This window comes from Moschus berezovskii, chromosome 22, assembly GCF_049115385.1.
Source record: "Moschus berezovskii isolate FMDL1 chromosome 22, NW_MosBer_1.0, whole genome shotgun sequence".
Classification (NCBI taxonomy): Eukaryota; Metazoa; Chordata; class Mammalia; order Artiodactyla; family Moschidae; genus Moschus; species Moschus berezovskii.
This window is the reverse complement of record NC_142481.1, coordinates 195861-218015: the sequence shown is the minus strand read 5'-3', so window position 1 is coordinate 218015 and position 22155 is coordinate 195861. Positions and strand designations below refer to the sequence as shown.

The 22155-nt window shown below is 57.0% G+C and overlaps 2 protein-coding genes across 3 annotated transcripts; both read right to left on the bottom strand.

Moving 5' to 3' along the window:
- Window positions 1-349: 349 nt before the first annotated feature.
- On the bottom strand, window positions 350-9110 carry SLC27A5 (solute carrier family 27 member 5). The gene is made up of 10 exons (XM_055411204.2): window positions 8073-9110; window positions 7524-7733; window positions 7040-7198; window positions 4030-4154; window positions 2797-2991; window positions 2626-2716; window positions 1863-2061; window positions 1527-1624; window positions 1292-1422; window positions 350-1210 (listed from the first exon to the last, which is right to left on the bottom strand). Exons 1-10 carry the CDS (start codon window positions 8758-8760, stop codon window positions 1034-1036), a joined length of 2073 nt encoding a protein of 690 aa, XP_055267179.2. The 5' UTR covers window positions 8761-9110; the 3' UTR covers window positions 350-1033.
- On the bottom strand, window positions 9074-14916 carry ZBTB45 (zinc finger and BTB domain containing 45). 2 transcript variants are annotated; one of them, XM_055411209.2, is made up of 3 exons: window positions 14778-14916; window positions 11317-12583; window positions 9074-10730 (listed from the first exon to the last, which is right to left on the bottom strand). In XM_055411209.2, exons 2-3 carry the CDS (start codon window positions 12581-12583, stop codon window positions 10474-10476), a joined length of 1524 nt encoding a protein of 507 aa, XP_055267184.1. In that variant the 5' UTR covers window positions 14778-14916; the 3' UTR covers window positions 9074-10473. The 2 variants fall into 2 exon arrangements, with proteins under 2 accessions (XP_055267184.1, XP_055267183.1); XM_055411208.2 differs by lacking the exon at window positions 14778-14916 and adding an exon at window positions 14450-14665.
- Window positions 14917-22155: the final 7239 nt, after the last annotated feature.

Genomic DNA, 22155 nt, shown 5'->3' with positions numbered 1-22155 from the left:
CCACTGAGCCACCAGGGAAGCCCTCCATCTTTTTTTTTTAATATCCACAAACATCTGTTGAGGTGGACACGATCCTCAGGCCCATTTTACAATGAAAGAAACCAGTGCTTGAGAGGCAAGTGGTTCTAGGCATTGCCTAGGCCACCCAGCCTGGAAGTGGCCAGCTGTCAATCCATGCTTCAGGCTTGGGGACCCACAGACCCAGGTTCCTGTCCAGCACGCCCCCTCGGCATGGCTCTCTGGGCTTCCAGCACACGCTCTTCTGTTGACGGAGTGGGTGCTAGCTGCTTCTGTCAAGAGGAAATGCAATGATAGCCTCAGCAGCCAGGGCCCCTTGAACTGGGCCTCATCAGGGGGGTGGCCACAGCTTAACCCCACTTGCAGCACGGCACGTGCCCAAGAAGTGGACGAATCAGTTGGTGGGGGCAGTTTGGCACAGGAGCCCAGGGACGCCTGGAGGGCAGAGTCCAGCACTAGACATGCCAGGAGCAGCTGACCACAGCGGGGCCGTCACCAGCACAGCTGCCCCTGCTGATGTCAGCCGACCTGTGGCTCCCGCAGTGCCCCTGAGGGCAATTCCAGCCCCAACACACCATGGCTCCCATTCTCCAGAAGCCTTGCCTCTGGCCCTTGTCAGACCACCCCTCACAGCGCTTCTCCCCACACCCTCCAGATCATGTACTCATTTGCAGCCCGGCCCAGCCCAGACAGAGGCCACAGGCAGACTCAGCGTGTTGTCTCCTGGAGTGACTCCAGCAGCGGGCTGCTGGCTCCAGCCACTCCTCTGGCCTTGTCCAGACAGGGCTGCCCCTCGGGGGGGACCCCACACCTCTGGCTTGTTCCCCATCCAGACAGACATCCGTGTACACATCTGGGTTTATTCTCACTCTGCTGTGGGCCAGGGTCACCCCAGCCTGTGAAGCTGGGGATAAGGCCAGGCTCGTCGAGTCTGGGGAGTGGGTGAGGGGACAAGCGGAGGCGGGGACCAGCGATGGGTGGAGCGCCTTCGGATGTCCAGTGAGCTGATGGGAGGTCAGAGTCTCCAGGCTCCCTCACACACTGCCTGGTATATGTCTGGAGTCAGGGGCCGGAAGGTTCGGGCCTGGTTGTCCAGGACGAACAGGGGGTCAGCGACTACGCTCACGTTGAAGCCCTCGCGCACCAACCGGGACTTCACCAGTTTGAACGTGCCTGTGATCTCCAAGGTGTCCTGAGGGGGGAGAGACTGTAACCTCGGCAACCGCCCTCCCAGAAGGGCCTCCCACCCACCCCTCCGGCCACCCGAGCTTACCTGTATACGAATGAAATGGGGAGCGGCGTAGGCCGGAAGGGAAGTGCGCACGTGCTGGTACAGCCTCTGACCGTCGAAGGCCTGGCCAGGCACCAGCTGCACGGCGGCCATGCCAACCTTGCCTTCACATCCTGGGGAGCACGTGCAACCTCAGCACCACAGCTGCCCTCTCCACTCCTCTCCCCACCTGGAACAAGCCTCCACCCCTCCCACAGGGCTGTGCACTCCTCCGCACCTGGCACAGGCACACCGTACACGTTCACCTCCTGCAGGAAGTCCACGACTGACAGCGCGCCCTCCACCTCCCGCGTGGACACGTTCTCACCCTTCCACCTGCGGGGTTGGCACGGGTGCCTGGGATCAGGGTGCGGGAAAGGAGGCTCCGCCCCTGACCAAGCACCACCTCCTGGCCCCTAGGCCCCGGCCTGTCCTGTCCTGAATATGTACGGAGGGCCCGCCCCTGGGAAGATTAGGCCCCGCCTCCTGGCCATAAGTCCCGCCCCTGGAAAGGGTAGGCCCCGCCTCCTTCCCCAAGCCCCCGCCCCGTCCGGCCCGAGGAGCCCCGCGGTACCGGAAGGTGTCCCCGAGGCGGTCGCGGAAGTACAGGAAGCCTTCGTGGTCCATGGCCAGCACGTCCCCGGTGTTGTAGTAAAGGTCGTTGGGGCGCCGCACGTTCTTCACCAGCTTCTTTTCTGACAGCTCCCGGGGCCCGCGGTAGCCCAGGAAAGGTTGGTGACGCAGCACCTGGGTCAGCAGGAGTCCCGCCTCCCCTGGGGTAGGAGCGGGAATCAGGCATTAACCATGGCCGAGAGCGTCAGGAGCCCCCCAGGCCGCGGCCTGGACTCTGCCAGAGAAGAAAAATCCCAGAAACGGATCCAGAGACAGAGACAGGAAATGAGGGTGATATCAGAGAGTTCTCTCAGAAGAGGAAAAAGTCAACAAGGATGGACAAGGGAGAGACACAAATGGTGATGGGAAGAGATTCCACTGTGACCTTGCCAGGCCCCAGGAGAGAAGACCCTCAGAGAAGGTTCAGGACGGGAGCTTGATGCCTGGGAGGATGGGACTTCCACAGAAAGCGCAAGCGAACACCTCCGATGGACACCCAGAGACGCAGCAGAGCCAGAGGTTGAAGCAGAGGAGCTGGGCAGAGCCGACCAGTTGAGAGGGAGGCCCCAGACCGTGGGCGGACAGACCAGGGACGCAGGGCCTGGCTGAGGACTGCGGGCACCGCCACTGGGTGTCAGCCACCTCGAGGCTTAGGGTGGCTTGTTCCAGCCACGGAGAAGTCCACGGCTCTCCCCACTTCGCACACCCGGGGACGTTCCCTGTACCTGGCCTCGCAGGGATGCAGAGGCCCCGAATGTCCCTCAGAGGCTCCTCTGTCTCCAGGCTGTACTGCACCAGCTCGAAGGGGGACAGCATCTGGGTAGACGGTGGGAGGCGTCAGCAGAGGTCTGGTGGGCTCGGCCCCAGTCAGGGCCCCGTCAGGCCCAGCAACTCACTCGGAGGAAGCAGCTGGTCTTGCCCTGGGCCCCGCAGCGCCCCGGATAGTTGATGAAGCCGACGTTGCCCTCGGTGGAGCCGTACATCTCCCAGATCCGAATGGGGCCGAAGCGCCGCTGGAATGTCTCCCACACTTCTGCCCGGAGTCCATTGCCAATCGCCAGGCGGACTTTATGTGTCTGGTCCTCTGGCCGCTGCAGGGACACCCCGAGAAGGGTGAGGAGGGGTTGCCCTTGGGTGTGGCCAGTAGCCCTTACCCAGGAGAGTTATCCTGGGAGGTGACGGGGGCCTGTATCTAGGGGATCTGAGTTCTTAACTTTAGAGTAGTTACTTGGAGTTTATACCTGGAAAGAGTTACTTGTAGGGCTTACCTGCAGAGGATACCTGGGAACCTTACCTGGAGGAATATGTAGGGGTGGCCAGAGGCTTCCCATAGGGTCTGACCTAAGGGAGACCTCTGGAGTCTTATACAGGGGTGGTTATCTGAAGCTTTTACCTGGGGGCGTTTACTGGAGGCCTTAGCAGGAGGAGTTTCTTGGGGCCCTTTACCTGAAGGTAACCTGGGTGACTGACTTGAAGCTTCATCTTGAGGAGTTATCCGGGGGCCTTACTTGGGTTAGTTACCAGGAACCTTTTCCTGAGTGGTTACCTGGCTATTTTATTTGGAGGGACGTTAGGGCTCCCCTGGTGGCTCAGATGGTAAAGAGTCGGCCTGCAATGCAGGAGACTATGGTTCGATCCCTGGGTTGGGAAGACCCCCCGGGAGAAGGAAATGGCCACCCACTCCACTATTCTTGCCTGGGAATTCCATGGACAGAGGAACCTGGTGGGCTACATACAGTCCATGGGGTCGCAAAGAGTCGGGCACAACTGAGGGACTAATGCACACTCATTGAGTCACCTGGGGTCCACGTGTCATTGATCCGTAGGATGAGACCTGCTCAAGTCTAGTGACTATCCCGAGCCACAGCCTGCTCTCGGTACTTTACATGTTTGATTCTTGCTGCACCCCTGTGAGGTATTATTCTGTTTCCCCAAAGAGGACACTGAGGCTGAGAGAGGTGAAGTCAACTGCCCCCACCCCCCTGCCCCAAGATAGCACAGCTGATCCTCAAAGCAGCCGTAATGGGAAACCTTGCGTGGGACCCCCTGTCCCGAGGGCCATTGTGTGAGTCCTGGCCCGAATCTGAGACCTTCACTGGAATGACTCGGGGGCGCTCTGCGCATCTCACCTGGGGCGTGTTGCACAGGTACCGCAGGATCTCACCCACGTACTGGATCACAGTCACACCGTGCTGCCGACAGTCGTCCCAGAAGCCAGAGGCAGAGAACTTGGGGGCCAGGACACAGGTCACCCCTGGAAGGGAGGAGAGGAAGGGGTTTCACGTCAGGCTTCTTGAGTTGCCGTGAGAAGCTGCTCTGACCACCTGGATATGGTCCATGAAGCCCAGGATGGCATCACGCTCATCTCTGTGTCGCTGGCCCAGCCAGGACTGTCCCCACGAGAAGAGCACAGCCCGACCTGAGTCCAAATCTTGTCTTCAGAATGTGTGGAAAGCTCGGTGCCTGGTACAAAACGAGCCCTGCGGAATGAGGGCTGTGAGCAGGAGTCATTCGTGATTGTGATAAATGTCTTCCGTTCCGTTCCGTCGCTCAGTCGTGTCCGACTCTTTGCGACCCCGTGGACCGTAGCCTATCAGGCTTCTCCGTCCATGGGATTCTCCAGGCAAGAATACTGGAGTGGGTTACCGTTTCCTTCTCCAGGGGATCTTCCCGACCCAGGGATCGAACCCGGGTCTCCCGCATTGGAGGCAGACGCTTTAACCTCTGAGCCACCAGGGAAGCCCTGATAAATGTCTTAGGAATGCCTATCTAGCTGGGCAGATGGATAGCTGGTAGAGGATGGATGGGTGATGGGGGGCTAGGTTGCTGGATGGATATATGGATGTTTTGAAGGATGGCCATGTGGATCAGTACATCTTAGGGGCCACTACAGTCACTCCATGGAGAAGGGCATGGCAACCCACTCCAGTACTCTTGCCTGGAGAATCCCATGGACAGAGGAGCCTGGTGGGCTACAGTCCATGGGGTCGCAAAGAGTTGGACACTACTGAAGCTACTTAGCATGCACAATCACTCCAGGAAACTGCTCCCTCTTTTTCTGATCCCCTCCTCTGCAGCTGGCCCTGTGGATTGCACTCTCCCTAGCTCAGCCCTAATCCTCAGAAAACCCCACAAGCTGATATCATCAGCCCTGCACCCAGAAGGATGACTGCTTCTGTGCTTGGGAAGGGAGCAGGTGTGTGTCTTTTTTGAAGCTGTATCTTGCTGGAGGTGAAGTATAATGTCCTCTCTGTGAAAATGGATGCTGGGTCCTTGAAAGAAACAGCTCTGTTGGCAACTCCAAGTGAAATGCCTGGATTCTGGAAAGGGCTTCAAGAGCTGCTAAGACCAGGGGGTAGGTTGATAAAGATTTTTTTCAATGAAAACGTCCCAATTCTTCTTAGCCTAAAATGGGATCCCAGTTTTAAGAAGTCTCCGGTGTGACAACTTAGGAAGCGTATGCACTGCACCAAAATTCTTCCCAAGAATAATTAAACTGAATCTAAAAACATCGCGGGGATTCCTCTCTGGTGGTCCAGTGGTTAAGAATCCACCTTGCAATACAGCAGACACAAGTTCAATCCGTGGTTGGGGATCCCACCTGCCACAGAGCAACTAAGACCGCGGGCTGCAGTAGAGTCCAGGCACCACATCGAAGGCCCCACAGGACACGACTCAGACCCACTGCAGCCAGGTAAATAAGGACTGTTGTAAAATAAATGAAAACACTGTGACAACCTGGAGTGGGATGGGGTAGGAGGTGGGAGGGAGGGTCAGGAGGGAGGGGACACATGTACACCTGTGGCTGATCCATGTTGACCTATGGCAGAGACAAACACAATATTGTAAAGCAATTATCCTTCAGTTAAAAATTAAAAAAAAAAAGGCGAGTCTCTTGTAAAGAAAAAAAAAAAAGTAAAAACAAAACAGGGACTTCCCTGGTGGTCTAGTGGCTAAGACTGTGTGCTCCCGATGCAGGCGCCCCAGTGTGACCCTTGGTCAGGGGACTGGGTCCCGCGTGCCACAACTGACCTACTGCGGCCAAAGAAGTGAAAACTTTTAAAAAGAAACGAGAACGTTTCTAGAAGGACTGTCTAGTTTTAACAAGAATGTGGGAGGGAGGGGAACAGAGACCAAGCAATACAAGCAGCACTTGAAAAAAAGACAGATAATCGGGCTCATTTTTAGAAAATGTATTTAGTCACTTATTTGGCTTCCCTGGGTCTTAGTTGCAGCATGTGGGCTCTAGCTTCCTGACCAGAGATCAAACCTGTGGCCCCTGCAGTGGGAGCACACAGTCCTAAGACTGGACTACTAGGGAACTCCCAGGAAATCTTTACCATGAAGTGAGCATCAGATAGTATCCAAGAGTTACTGGTAATTTTTCAGGTAGGTGTGATAATCACAGTGGTCACAGGTGTTTTAAGTTCTTACACATTGGAGCTACATACTGCAGTATTTACAAAGAGAAAGACAGTATCTAGAATCTGCTCCAAAATAATCCAGAAAGAAGTGAGTTCCTGTGAAATAAAATTGGCAACGTGTTAACAATTGTTGAGGCTGGGTGAGGATTTCAGAGACTTCATCAAACTATCTGCTCTGCTTTCCTGTATGTTTGAAATGGCCCATGATTTTAAGATTTTTGAAGAAATAATGAGACTAAAAAGAGTAAAGGGGAGGTGATAAAACACAGAAGAGCAAAATGCTGCTAGGGGCTGAAGCTGGGTGGTGAGTACCTGAGGATTCATGTAGAAAACTTTAGAAATTTTTATATTTCAGTATTTTCCATGTTAAAATTTCAGAGGCAACAAAACCAACCAGGCGTTCTGCTCACTGAATTCATGGCCAGTGATACAACCGGAACGAAGGCTTGCTGCCGGTTCCCTACTGGCTCCACCTGGGACACTGACGGCCAGGAAAGCCCAACACCCACAGCAGCGCCGCTCGCTTCCCGCCCGCAGCACAGCCACGAAGGACTCCCTGGGTGTCCGTCCCTCTGTCCGGGTTGCCCTGGGCTTCGCTGTCCCTTGTCAAAGATGGGAACCTGGGGTTCTGGCTAACCTATGGGGCTTGTCACCCTGACATCCAGGCTGGGAGTCCTGTGGATGGAGGGGGAACCTCAAAGAAAGAAAGGCTTACCAAGGTCCAGGCAACTGAGGACTCCAAGGACAAGCCCCATGGTGTGGTACAAAGGCAGGACCGTGTAGACCACATCATCGGCTGTGACCCCACACAGAGTCAGCATCCCTGCTACCTGCAGCACCCGCTCGTAGGTGAGGATGGCGGGCTTGGGGAGCCCTGGGGAGAAGAGAGGAGAGAGGGGTAGGGCAGGCCCGCAAGCTCAGGGGTTTGAGGCTCTGGAAAGATGGCCAGCGTGGGTGGGTTTTGGTCCGCATTTAGCGGATGAATTCCAAAGGTCAGGGTTTCAGCAGCTGTTTACCGGCCAGAGGCAAGGTTCTGGCACCGACCATTCAAATAACACTGGCTGTCAATGTCGGGGTCAGGGGTCACCATCCAGGGGCAAGGAGGGTTTCAGAGGCCAAGTTTGAGGGCACAAATCAGGCTTGAGGTCAGGTCAGCAGGAGAGTTCAGAGGTCGGGCCTGGATGTCGGGGCACGCTCACCGGTGGTCCCCGAGGTATAGATGAACAGGGCTGGGCTTCGCAGCTTGATGTCCGCCCGCAGGTCTGCCGGCACGGGGTCTGAGGGGGCGGCAGCCAGGGCGGCGCCCAGGGCCCCCACCCCAGGCGTGGGGGAGCTAAGGCCCAGGTAGAGGCAGTGCACTTTCTCCGCCTGCAGCTTGGGCAGGACCTCCTCCAGGTTCTCCCGGAGCTCTGCGGGAGGGGTCAGAGAAGGCTTCAGGTGCGGGGAGCCCTGCGGTGGGAGGGGAGAGACATGCCGAGGCCCCCCTGTGGCCATGAAGCGCACCTGCCTTACCTGTAATGGGTATTGGGGTGCCAAACGCCCACAAATAGACACGGTGAAAAAAAATCAACAGAACTCTGGTACTCTCAGCATTTCTGTCCAGCAACTGGGTTTGGGTCCTAAGAGCCAGCGGGCTGTGGGCTGTTGTAAGAGCCAGTCCCCACTGGGACGCCCTGGACAGCAGTCCTCTGCCGTCCTCTCCCACCCGCTGCCCAGCCCCTCTGATCCCCTTGTCCAGGGGTTCTCACCTGGGTCCACCACCAGCACGCGGGCCCCGGAGCTCAGCACCGCGTGCACCAGGGGCGGCCCGCGGCCGTGAGGGTTGATCCAGACCACGGGACAGCCCAGCTTGGCCAGCCCCAGCCACAGGCTCAGGGCGGGGAGTGTCTGTGAGGGCAGCACCAGCAGGGCGGTGGGCTCCCGGGCGTGCAGGCTCGTGGCGCCAGCCAGCTCGGCCTTCAGGGCCCAGGCCGCCTGGCAGGCCCTGGCATCCAGCTCCTGGAAGGTGACCGCACGGCCCCCTGGCCCGGTGCACACCAGGATCGTGCGGCCCGGCTGCGCCCGCGCACGCCGCTCAAAGGCGTCCACGAAGGTGTCTGGCGGCCGGCGTCGCAAGCGCGCCCAGGTGCGGAGGCCCAGGCGGATCATCCGGAAGGTGTAGGCCAGGTCAGCCGGCAGCCAGCAGAGGCCAGGTGGCGGCCGTGTGGGCAGCAGGGTTAGGAGCAGGGCTGCGGCCGCCAGGCTCAGCCAGTGTGGCGTCCAGGGACCCAGCCAGGGCCCTGCCAGCAGGGCCAGGCCCAGCAGTGCCCCGCAGGCGGGATCACCCAGGAGCCAGCGCAGGGCTGGGGCCGCTGCCGCCACCCATGGCGACTGCCCCAGGCCCTGCAGCAGCAGCAACAGCAGCAACAAGAAGGCCACTCGCCTCCAGAGCCCCATGGCACCTGCTCCTAACTCCGGGAAATGTCCAGGAGTGCCCACCTCCGCCCGTGACCCACCCTTGCGCCGTGACTCATGGACTGCTGACCGCGGTGCGGGCCGCAGGACTCTGCCCTCCTGCCTTCCTAACCCCAGGTGTTTGTTTGGCTCTGCCTGCTCTTCTGCATGTCGCCGGGCCCTCTGCCCCTGTTCCTGCCACGGGGTGCCAGTCTCTTGGGAAACAGTCCTCTGAACTTCCAGCCAGGCAGGATAGCAAGGAAGGTCCGGGGCAAGCAGGCCTCCCGGGAGGCTCCCTGTGTGCAACCTAACCTGACTCCGCGGGAGCTGGGTGGGGGCCAGGGACACAGCAGGTGCTCAGTAAGCCCTGAACCTCGCAGTGCCTGAGTTCAAACCCAGTCCTGACCCCCCTACCCAGGTGCCCCGTTCTGACGCTGCTGTACCCCTGGCATCAGTGGGGACCAGGCTCAGGGTTCAGGAGGCTGAACTTTGCCTGGAATGTGGGTGTGGCGGTAAAGCCTCAGCTGGGGAGCCTGGAAAGGAGCCGTGGGTCTAGGATCCTGACGTGGGCCCACAGGCCACACCCCATGCACACACCCCTGACCCCGACTCAGGATACTTTGCAGGCGGTGCCCAGGCCTTGCGCCAGCGATGTGAAGGAGCCCGGCGAGGAGGAGCCTCGAGCTGACCCTGGCTGGCATCTTCAGCAACCCCGGTAGGCAGCCCGAGGGGCCGGCCGCTGGTGTCTGTGCCGCCCCCAGCCCAGCCCGGCACTGGCGACCCTGCAGGCCAGGACAGTAGTTCTGGGGCTCAGGCCCCCGCCTAGTGGTAGCCTGGCCCCAAAGATCCCCTGCCCTCCAAAGTGAAGTGGTTCAACCATCACGGCCATCAGGACAGGGAAGGGGAAACCTGAAGGCCAGAGAATCTGCCGGGAAGATCTCGGGGGAGGGGCCTCGAAATCTGCATCTTGTTGCGGGGGTTGAGGCTTCCAGACCCTCATCAGAGAGGGCTGCCCCGCTAGGGAGCCAGGCGTCTCCTACCAGAGAACAGAGGCACGAGATGGCAAAAGCGGCCCGTCCTGCCACGTGCCACCCAAGGGAGCGCTGCCCAGCGGGGTGCTGCCCAAGCGCACTGCACCCCAACACCCACGACGGTCACAGACGGTGAGGCACACATGGGCCGGGGCTAGCGCTTCTGGGTTTGGACCCCACGGCCCACAGTCCTTTATTACAGAGCAGGGCTCCCAAGGCCGGGCCTCAGTCCGTGGCGATGCCCTAGGCGCCAGATGAGGGAGGGTTGGCTCGGGTCGGGGCGCTGGGGACCTCGTAGCCAGGCACGGGGTCAGAGGAGCAGCCCCCACTCCACGCCCTGGAGGGGGGCGTCGTGAACTGGAGTCGGAGCCGTGAATCCTGGGTCCGGCGCCATGGCTGAGCCCTAGGTCAGCCTGGAGATAATCCAGTTCTTGGAGGCGGTGGAGTACCTGATCACCCCCAACTGGCCGCCACCCGGAGGGCCGAGTACGCAGGAGGGGAGGAACGAAGCAGGTGAGGCTGGGGAACAGAGTGAGCAGGAGCAGGACCTGCGCTCGGGGACAGCGCGGGCCGGTGGCGGGAAAGTGGCCAAGAGGCCGCGACAGGTGTGACGTCGGCGGTGGACGCGGCCGCCAGCGGAGCGGCAAGGCCAACCCCACGGGCGCGGCCAGGCCCCAGGCCCGCATCAGGGCGTAGGGTGCGCAGCCAGGTGGCGCTCCAGCAGCGCGCGATGCGAGAAGACCTTGCCGCAGGCGGGGCAGGGCGCGCGCTCCGGCCGGTGGGTGCGCATGTGCACGTTCAACGAGCTTTTCTGTGTGAAGCGCTTGGCGCAGACAGCGCACTGGAAGGCGCGCACGCCCGTGTGCGTGACCATGTGCTTGAGCAGGTAGTCACGCAGCGAGAAGGATCTCCAGCACACGGCGCACTGGTGGGGTTTCTCCCCTGCGGGCGACAGGGCGGGAAGCGCGCTCAGGTCAGCTGGTAAGGGGCTTCGGGGCGCTGTGCCGGACCGCGACTCCCCTCCGCACCCAGACGTGTCATTAACCTGGAATTCCCCCACCCGGCAGGGACGCCCCTCTCCCAGACCCTAGTGGTGACACCAGGGTCACTACCTGTCACGACTCCCAACAGGTAGCCTCCTAGCAGGGAAGCCCTCAGATCTGGGACATCGTTGCCCATCGAGGCTCACTCAGGTCTATCCCCACCTCCAGGAACGAGACCTCCCCGCTCAAACTTCCTGGTGCTGGGCCCAGGGCCGGGCTGCCCCTCCTCCATCCCGACCGCGCCCAGAGAGCCTTCTGAACTCTGCTCACTGGCCGCCGTTCAGGCCCAGCGGCCTCACACTGGGAAAGACCCAGGTATACGTGCCCGTCCCTGCTGGCTGGGACAGAACCCCCAGGGTTACAGAGCAGGCTGCCCCATCACCGAATCCGAGAGGGGAACCAGGCTGTGATGACCCTTGGGTCATCGACAGTTCACGAAAGGCCTAGCTCCAAATCGAGGGGCCCAGAGACCCACCCCGGCTCACCCGAGTGGATGAACATGTGCTTGGTGTAGTTTTTCCGAGAGCTGAACGTCTTGTGGCAGTGGCTGCACTCGTAGGCGGGCGGCTCGGCACCCGGGGCGCGCGCGGGAGTGGTCGAGGGGGCCGCAGGGGGCGCGGCCGCTGGGGCCGGGGCCTCCCCTAGAGGCGCGCTGGGAGCTGCGTCTGGCTGCAGCGCTGGGTAGAACGCGGACGGGGGCGCGGAGGCCGGCCCCGAGGGCGCGGGAGGGGATTGCGCCGGCGGCCCGGGGGCTCCCAGGTGGAAGGGGAAAAGCGCCACCGGCGGCCCGGGGGTCTTCACGCCAGGTGGGCGGGGCCCCGACAGGACGCAGTCGAGAGGGGCAGGGGTCTCGGCTGGACAGCCTTCGGGGGCGGCCTGATCGCCATCTTGCCAGGTGGAGACGTAGCCGTCGGGGAACACGTCCTCGGCGGCCGAGGTCCCTCGGAGGAAGTCCCTGCCCGGCCCGCTGTAATCCGAAAGGCCGGCGGGCACGGGCGGCTCCTCCCGCGTGCCGTCCACCGCGGCGGGCAGGAAGCCCGCGGCGCAGTCGGGGAAGGAGGGGGGCGCCTGGCCCTCCCCGGGGCCGCCGCCCTCGCCGTCCTCGCCGTCGGTCTCGTCGTCGGCCTCATCGTCGTCGTCGTCGTCCGCGGTGAGCGCAGGGTCGGCGGCCGCGCCCTCCGCCTTGGTGGGCGCGGGGGGCGCGGGCAGCTGCAGGCGCGCCGGCTGGCGCTGCTTGCGCGGGTGCGCGGCGCCGGGGGGGCCCGGGGGCCTGGCCGCCAGTAGGTGCCGCAGGCGGTGGCGCAGCTGTGCGGGCGCCAGCGGCGGCGGCACGGGCGCGGGCGGGGGCGCGGGGGCACCCGGTGCGGGCGCGCGGGCGCGGGCGATGATCTGCGTGCACTCGTCTATGACCGTCTGGATGCGCAGCACGGACGCGGCGGTGAGCACCTGCAGCGCCTCGCCCTGCGCCACCACCAGCGAGCCGCTATAGAGGAACTCGACGAGCTGGCGCACCGTCTGCGCGGGCACCACCGGCGGCACGCGAATCTCCGAGTGGCCGAGCAGCAGCTTGTCCTGGAAGAAGGGCGAGCCGGCGGCCAGCACGCAGCGGTGGGCGCGCAGCGAGGCCTCTCGGATGCGGACCGTCACGTCACAGAAGTGCCCGCCCAGCCGCTGCCCGTTGAGGGTCTCGAGCAGGGACCGCGAGAAGTTCTGCAGGTGGATGTGGTGCACCGCCTCCGCCGCCGCCGCCATCTGCGCGGGAAGGGCGGTGTGAGCGGAGGGGATCTCCCCTCGATCTGCACCTGACGGGCCTGTGGCGGGGGGGGGGTCAGCCATCCCTTCAGCGGGTCAGGGGGCCGCACACCCCCAGGCCTCAGGAGCCCCAGCCCTCTCCAGTGCCCCTGGGCCCTCCAAGTCCCGGTTCCCACCCCAGCAGGACTCCCCTTCCCGCCTCCAGGACTTCTGTGGCCTCCCCACCCCCTACACCCGCAGCCTCCAGCGCACCACTGGGAGAGGGCTGGGGACACCAAAGCTTTGCAGCCCTCCCGGTCGTGCTTACTGCCAGACTGGGGAGACCCAGGGCTCGCCTCCCCTATTTTGCCCTACCGACCCCCTCTTCCCCTAACTCCCATCCATGGCCTCCCCCACCTTCTCCTCCAATAGGACACGCAGTGGAGAAGAGTGCAGGGGCCCCTATATAGAACACCCCCTCCCCACCCTGCCAGTTAAGACGCCCACCACTAGGGACTTCTTTTTCATCTCCCCTTGGCAGGGCCCTCGACCTTGGAGCAGCCAAGACCCTGGCAAACCCAGACCCAGACCCAGAGGTCTGCTGCCTCAGAACCTGGTTATATAGAGTGTACGTGCAGGTCTTCAATGGGGTGGGGCTGGAATGAATGGCCTCTGGGTCTAAGGGTGCTCATAGTCACAAAGAGTTGAGAGGAGGTTGGGCATTAGCCTGGCAGGTGTCCTGAGTGCACACTAAGTGGCTTCAGTCTTGTCTGACTCTTTGCGACCCCATGGACTGCAGCCCACCAGGCTCCTCTATCCATGGGAAGATTCTCCAGGCAAGAATACTGGAGTGGGTTGCCATGTCCTCATCCAGAGTATCTTCCGAGCCCAGGGATGAAACCCGGGTCTCTTATGTCTCCTGTACTGGCAGGCAGGTTCTTTACCACTAGCGCCACCTGGGAAGCCTGGCAGGTGCCACCGGAAGGGAGGGAAATACATGGTCTCTGGCTGAGGCAAGCAGGTCTAGTGGGAGACATGTCTTGCAGCCTGTGCTTCTTGGAATCTTAATGTGACCTTTGGGGCACCATCATGGGACCCAGGGTGTGGGTGTGGCATCAAGAGGGGCCTGTGGACTGCCCAGGGCTGTGTGATTGGTTGGGTGCAGGTGGAGTAGCAGAGTTAGGTTCAGCATGGCTGAGCAATATGGACACTTCTTGTCCAACTACAGCCTGGAAATCCCAGCACTGCCCTCTCAGGCACCGAAAAGGGGAAGGTGTTCCCAGGGATCTCTGGGAATCTGAGAAGCTCGGCTACCTCACCGTCAAACAGCATGCTTGCTGGGCCTCAGTTTCCCCTTTATCAAACGGATGAGAAACCCTGAGACGGGCCAACTCTGCACCAGTCTGGTTCAGGTGAGGCTTCGAAATACTCGGAGCCTGCTGGGGTCTCAGACTCACCCCCTCTGGCTCCTTACGTCCAAATCGACTTTCCTTTGATGGGGGCCGTTCATGCTCCGTATCTGACCCCTCGGACCACTTTGCACACCTCCACCAGGTTCCCCCACCTCCCGGTCTATTCCCCACCCGCCAGCCAGAGGGAGCCTGTTGAGATCTATTAAGAACAGATCGGGACCCTCTGCTCTGGGGTCTCCGTGGCTATTCCTTATGCAGGCCAAGTCTACACGTGCCGTTACCTCTGCCGCAAGCACCCTGCACTGGCTTTATTCGCCTGCACCTAAAGGACTTCCAGCCTGTGCCCGGGCGACGCGGACAGAAGCCCGCGCCCCAGTACGTGGGGACTGGCCCTTCCTTTTCCGCCCCGCGCCCCGGCAAGCTCCGGTCTCTGTAGGTGCAGCGGAGCCTCGGGCGCCTCGGAACAAAGGCCCACCTTGAGCCGCGGCTCCCAGGCATCCTCGCCGCCGCCCCTTGACCCACGCCGTGCTCTCTGCTCCGAGCACCCTCTCGAGTTCCCTGCGCCATGCTTCGCGCCCCCCCGACCCCAGCACCCCGTTCTCCGATCGGCTCCGGCTGCGCCCGCCCCGGCCCGGGCCGACCCGGGTTCCCGCCTCCGCGCCCCGGCCCGCGACATGCCCCAGTCCTGCAGCGCCCCCTCACGTCAGCGGCGAGCGCGCCGAGGGCAGCGCGGGCGCCCCTCCCCTGGCACGCCCGGGTCTCCCCGCCGGCCCTGCTGCAGGGGGATGCTCGCCTGACCCCACCTCCGGCTCCTCCTCAGGCACCAGGCCGGGCAGTGGCCGCCTCCAGCTCACCACCTCCGAGGCCGCACTTCCGGGCCGCGACGCCGGCGGAACCAAAGTCCGCAGCTGCCGCGACGCGGCGAGCCACTCGGTCAGAGCACGTTTCCGGCGTTTCCATGGAGACTAGTCGCCGCCGTCAGTTCTCACTTCCGGCCAAAGTCGCAGGGAGCCGGGGCCACCACGCAGTTTCGCCCTAGCGACGGGGCGGGGGCGGGGCCTGTGCTGTCAATCCTAGGCCACGCCCCTCTCACGTGCTGCCGGGCGGGAGAAGGTGAGGCGGGGTGAGGCGGGGTGAGGCGGGGTGAGGGCGGGAGGGCGGTGGACTCCCAAACCCGGGGCGGGTCCCAGCAGGTCAAAACCCCTCATGTAGATGAGGACACCCCAGGCCTCCAACTGTGTGGGTCAGGGCGCTGCGAGTGGAATGTGGGAACGGACAGGCACCACCTTGCCCTGGCCCAGGGAGAAGGCGAGCCACCCGGACTCGATGCCCATACAGCAGGCTCACCTGCACCAGGAACGGGTGTGAGGAGGGAATGTTCAGAGTGCTTTCAGCAGGCCACACTAAGTGCCAGCGCTCAGAAAATAAAGGCGGTAGAGGCGGTGAGATGGGTCTTGAGTCTAGCTGGAAGGTGGTGAGCAGCCAGACTCCAAAGAGGCACTTTAGAGCCCATAATCTGTGGGAAGAACTGTCCGGGCAGAGGAACAGCCTGGACCTCCGAGGACCTTGAGTTGGGCCTGGCTGTTCAGGGCCCCGGGGGAGCCAGGCCCACTGGATGTGGACCGGCCCGGCCTTAGGCTCTACTCATGGGGGCTGAAGGAAGCGGGAAGTGATGCCTAGACCGCAGTGCTTTGTGCAGCAGGTTCGGAGTCGAGTGGAAGGGGCCGACTTCTCCGCTCCAGTATGAGGATAAGGTCAGAGCCCCTACCTCCTGCCTTAGGCAGCTACTGAGCAGCTGTGTTCAAAGCAGGGAAGGGAGCATTCTGTGGCCCAGGCCCTGAGGAAGCCAATTAAAATCTCAGTCTGATGGCTTCATTGCCCTTGTTAAGACTGAGTCCTTCAACAGTGGCCGGCCCAACTCCCTGGATCTCTTCTGTCTAACCTCTCCTACCCGGTTTTGATCACTGATCACGATTCACTGGCTTTGCAGGCCCCTTGCTGAGCCCACCTCGACCTGTGAGGCCAGGGCCTCACCTATGTCCTGTGTCTTGACAGCTGTTGCCACTGTGACCTAAACAGGAGTGGAACTGCCAAAGCAGCCCTGGACTGGCCTGATTCCACAGGATTTGGGGGCATTAAGTGAGAATTCTAATAGTTCATAGTACATAGCAGTTATAATTAAGGTTACTAATCAGCTGACTAGATAAGGAGATAGTCCTGGATTGTTTGGATGGGCCCTAGGGAATCATAAGGGTTCTTTGTTGTTGTTCAGTGGCTAAGTTGTGACTCTTTATGACCCCATGGACTGTAGCACGCCAGGCTTCCCTGTCCTTCACTATCTCCTGGAGCTTGCTCAAACTCCTGTCCATCCAGTCGGTGATGTCATCCAACCATCTTGTCCTCTGTCATCCCCTTCTCCTCCTGCCTTCAATCTTTCCTGGCATCGGAGTCCTTTCCAATGAGTTGGCTCTTCGCATCAGGTGGCCAAAGTATTGGAACTTCAACTTCAGCATCAGCCCTTCCAGTAAATATTCAAGGTTGATTTCCTTTGGGACTGACTGATTGGATCTCCTTGCAGTCCATGGGACTCTCGAGTCTTCTGCAGCACCACCGTTCAAAATCATCAATTCTTTGGCACTCAGCCTTCTTTTTGGTGAAAATCTCACATCCATACATGAATACTGGAAAAACTAAAGCTTTGACTATGCAGACCTTTGTCAGCAAAGTGATTTATCTGCTTTTTAACACGCTGTCTATGTTTGTCATAGTTGTCAAAAGGGTTCTTAAAAGTAGAAGAATACTTGAAATAGGAGGAGGACTCCAAGGTTTTGAAGGCAGAGAGGGCCGTGTGATGAGGAATGCTTGGGTGGTGGTAGTGGACTCTCCAATCTCAGAAAAGCCCTGGGAGACAGCCAACAAGAGAATAGGGACTTCATCATACAGCTTCATGGAGCTGGCTTTTCTAGCAACCTGACTGAGCTGGGAAGCAGACTCTTCCCCCCACCCAACACACTCATACAGTTTTTGTTTTACTTAATGTTAATTATTTTTTGACTGTGCCGCATGCCTTGTGGGATCCTAGATGCCCGACGAGGGATGAAACCAATGCCCCCCTCCGTGAGAGCACAGAGCCCTAACCACTTGGAATCCAGGGAAGTTTGCACAATTTGTATCAGGAGTCAGAAGCCTCAGCCCCTCCTCCCAGCGCACCCAGGGTCCCCAATCTCCCTCCAACTTCCTGCTGTGGCAGCCACCGTCCAAGGGGAAACCCAGTGTTCAGGTCTCCAAGACCAGCCCTATCCTGGTGGACATGGGCTGTGCCAGGTGTGGGTTCTCACACACTTGCAAGGTAATGCTCAAAATTCTCCAAGCCAGGCTTCACCAGTACGTGAGCCATGAACTTCCAGATGTTCAAGCTGGATTTAGAAAAGGCAGAGGAACTAGAGGTCAAGTTGCCAACATCCATTGGATCATCGAAAAAGCAGGAGAGTTCCAGAAAAACATCTACTTCTGCTTTATGGACTACGTCAAAGCCTTTGACTATGTAGATCACAACAAACTGTGGGGAATTCTTCAAGAGACGGGAATACTGGAGCCCCCGACCTGCCTCCTGAAAAATCTGTATGCAGGTCAAGAAGCAACAGTTAGAATTGAACATGGAAAAACAGACTGGTTCCAAATTGGGAAAGAGTTCATCAAGGCTGTATAATGTCATGCTGCTTATTTAACTTATATGTAGAGCACATCATGCAAAACGCTGGGCTGGATGAAGCACGAGTTGGAATCAAGATAGCCAGGAGAAATATCAATAATCTCAAGTATGCAGATGACACCACCCTTATGGCAGAAAGCAGAGAAGAACTGAAGAGCTTCTTGATGAAAGTGAAAGAGGAGAGTGAAAAAGTTGGCTTAAAACTCAACATTCAGAAAACTAAGATCATGGAATCCGGTCCCATCACTTCATAGCAGATAGATGGGCAAACAATGGAAACAGTGAGAGACTTTATTTCCTTGGACTCCAAAATCACTGAAGATGGTGACTGCAGCCATGAATTGAAAGGATGCTTGCTCCTTGTAAGAAAAGCTATGACCAACCTAGACAGCGTATTAAAAATCAGAGACATTACTTTGCCAACAAAGGTCCATCTAGTCAAAGCTATGGTCTTTCCAGTAGTCGTGTATGGATGTGAGAGTTGGACTGTGAAGAAAGCTGAGCACCAAAGATTGGGACTTGAACCTATGATCTTTTAATTAGAATCAGTCACCAGGTGTCTGGACTTTCTGAGGCTCAGGTTCTTTGTGTCTCATGACAGGAAGAATTCAGTGGGAGACAAGGAGGTAGGTAAGAAGTGGATTTATTCAGCGAGAAACACACTCCATAGAGTGTGGGCCATGGCAGAGGGTGAGTGCTGCCTCGAAATGTATGTGGTTAGCTTTTGTGGGCTGGGTAATTTCATAGGCTAATGAGTAGGAGGATTATTCCAGCTGTTTTGGGGAAAGGGCAGAGATTTCCAGGAATTGTATCAGTTGTGTCCGACTCTTTGTGACCCCATGGACTGCAGCATGCCAGGCCTCCCTGTCCATCACCAACTCCCGGAGTTACTCAGAACTCATGTCCATCAAGTCAGTGATGTTATTCAACCATCTCATCCTCTGTCATCCCCTTCTCCTCCTGCCTTCAGTCTTTCCCAACATCAGGGTCTTTTCCAATGAGTCAGTTCTTCTCATCAGGTGGCAAAGTATTGGAGTTTCACTTCAGCATCAGTCCTTCCAATGAATATTCAGGACTGATTTCCTTTAGGATGGACTCCTTGCAGTCCAGGGGACTCTCAAGCATCTTCTCCAACACCACAGTTCAAAAGCATCGATTCTTCAGAGCTCAGCTTTCTTTATAGTCCAACACTCACATCCATACATGACTACTGGAAAGACCATAGCTTTGACTAGGTGGACCTTTGTTGGCAAAGTAATGTCTCTGTTTTTTAATATGCTGTCCAGGTTGGTTATAGCTTTTCTTCCAAGAAGCAAGCATCTTTTCATTTCATGACTGAAGTCACCATCTGCAGTGATTTTGGAGTCCAAGAAAATAAAGTCTCTCACTGTTTCCATTGTTTGCCCATCTATCTGCTATGAAGTGATGGGACCGGATTCCATGATCTTAGTTTTCTGAATGTTGAGTTTTAAGCCAACTTTTTCACTCTCCTCTTTCACTTTCATCAAGAGGCTCTTCAGTTCTTTGCTTTCTGCCATAAGGGTGGTGTCATCTGCATACTTGAGATTATTGATATTTCTCCTGGCCATCTTGATTCCAACTCGTGCTTCATCCAGCCTGGCATTTCATGTGATGTACTCTGCATATAAGTTAAATAAGCAGTGTGACAATATACAGCCTTGATGTACTCCTTTCTGATTTAGAAAATAGAACCAGTCTGTTTTTCCATGTACAGTTCTAACTGTTGCTTCTTGACCTGCATACAGATTTCTCAGGAGGCAGGTCAGGGTGTCTGGTATTCCCATCTCTTGAAGAATTTCCCACATTTTATTGTGATCCACACAGTCAAAGGCTTTGAAGTAGTTCATAAAGCAGAAGTAGATGTTTTTCTGGCACTCTCTTGCTTTTTTGATGATCCAAGGGGTATTGGCAATTTGATCTCTGGTTCCTCTGCCTTTTCTAAATCCAGCTTGAACATCTGGAATTGTGTGAATGTCCACTTTTTGGTTCTTGATGATCCCCTTGGAACTGTCATGGCACCTCTGGGTGTGTCAGCTTGCTAATGTGTTACAATACTCCTGTGTTACACTGAGTATATACTAAGGATCAGGAACTAGTCAAGTTGCCTTGTCTGCCATCTTGGACACATTCATTTGGTTCTAACCAGTTTAAGTTCTGCCCTGGGCTATGTTACTCTTTCAATAGTTGTGCCCTTTCCCCTTCCCTCTAGTTTCACCACTGTTGCTTCTCCAAGGTCTGGGCCCTTGGATTAATTTCCAAAAGTTAAAAAAAGAAAACAAGAAGCACAGAAAACAGTAGAACACACACTGGAGCACTCACATTCTGAAACTACCAAGTATTCTTGTCTTCTCTCTTTTTATTTTTTTGTTCTGTTTTTAGTACATTAAAAAACTTTTTTCAAGTAAAAATAAAAATTTTTTAAAAACTAAAGTAGGTAGCCATTCCCTTCTCCAGGGGATCTTCCCAACCCAGGGATCGATCCCAGGTCCCCTGTGTGGCAGGTGGATTTCTTACCAGCTGAGCCACAGGGGAAGCCCTACAAAGAATTATGAGGGAAGCCTTTAAAATAAAGCTTGTAGGTAAAGGGAAAGCCACTGGACTTGTCACACCTAGGTAATTCTGTCCTGATGGCCTCCTGTTCCACCCTTGGGTTAATGCATCCCTTGAGGCTAGGTTCAAATGCTTGTTTTAAGTAATGTTCCTCAGTGACTTCCCCTTCCTTCCCTTGCTCCTCCTTGACCTGGGGCTGGGAGTTCCTGGTACCCTGGCACAGGGAACCAGTACAACCTTTCCTACCTCTGAACACCAAAGTCTCTGATAAATTCTCCATGTCATGTACACATATGACCTAGTCATTTTTAGTCAATTTACCATTCTGTGGCTCAGCTGGTAAAGAATCCGCCTAAAATGCAGGAGACCTGGGTTCGATCCCTGGGTTGGGAAGATCCCCTGGAGAAGGGAATGGCTACCTACTCCAGTATTCTGGCCTGGAGAATTCCATGGACTGTATAGTCCATGGGGTCACAAAGAGTCAGACACAACTGAGCGACTTGCACTTGCACTTTCTTTAGCATCCTCCTGCTTTAGAACATTTCTCTCACCTCCACTGAGATCCCTCTGTCCTTGCGTGTGAGTCTCTGATCCCATCCCTGTTCTAGGCAACTGTAGATCTAACATCACTGTACACTTGCCTGTGCTGGACATTTCACAGCAGTGAAACCGCACCATATGAGGTTGCCATAGCTTTGGCCGGGCTGCTGTTCCTGCCACCCAAATGTGAATTTTGTCTTGTTGGATCGTTCCTGGTTTTCCTTACAGAAGCTGTGCCCTTGGCCTCAGGTCTGAGGAGCACTTCCCTGCTAATGTGGGTGACTGCTGCTGAACCCCCAGGTCTGCTTTTCCAGCCTGTCTTCCTGCTGCGTCCATGGAGGTTGAGGCCCACTGAGCCCTAGTCCCCTCCACTCTGCCCGCTTTGTGTTTAAGATGCTGGCTAACTCTTCTTTTTTTGTTTTGTCTTCATTTTAGTTTTCTTGAAGTATAGTTGGTTTTTAATGTGTTAATTTCTGGTGTTCAGCTGAGTGATCCAGTTACACATATATACATTCTTTTTTATATTTTTTTCCGTTATGGTTTAATCGCAGGATATAGAATATAGTTCTCTGTTTAGGACCTTGTTGTTTGCTGCTGATTGCTGATTTGTTGCTCAGTCATTTCTGACTCTTTCCAACCCCGTGGACTGTAGCCCACCAGGCTCCTCTGTCTATAGAATTCCCCAGGCAAGAATACTGAAGTGAATTGCCATTTTCTTCTCCAGGGGATCTTTCTGACCCAAGGACAGAACTCGCGTCTCCTGCATTGGCAGGTGGATTCTTTACCATTGAGCCACCTGGGAAGCTCACCTTGCTGTTTGTCCCTCCTGTATGTACTAGTTTGCGTCTGCCAATGCAGGAGACATGAGTTTGGTCCTTGCTTCTCCTACCCTTGGCAACCGCAAGTCTGTCCTCTAGGTCTGTGTATCTGTTTCTGTTCATAGATAGGTTCATTGTGTCATGTTTTAGCTTCCACATATAAATGATATCATATGGTATTTGTCTTTCTCTGGTTTCCTTCACTTATTATGATAATTCCTAGGTCCATCCATGTTGCTGCAAATGGTATTATTCCATTCCTTTTTTATGGTCAAGTAATATTCCACTGTATATATGTACCGCATCTTCTTTAGCCATTTATCTGTCAATGGCCATTTAGATTGTTTCCATGTCTTGGCTATTGTAAATAGTGCTTCTGTGACCTCTAGAGTGCATATATCTGGTTTTTTTTTTTTTTTGGCTGTGTGGCATGTGGCATCAAACCTTGCCCTCTGCAGTGGAAGTGTGTAATCTTTTTTTTTCTTTGGAGAGAAGGAAGTGTGGAATCTTAACCACTGGACAACCAGAAGTACCTGCGTA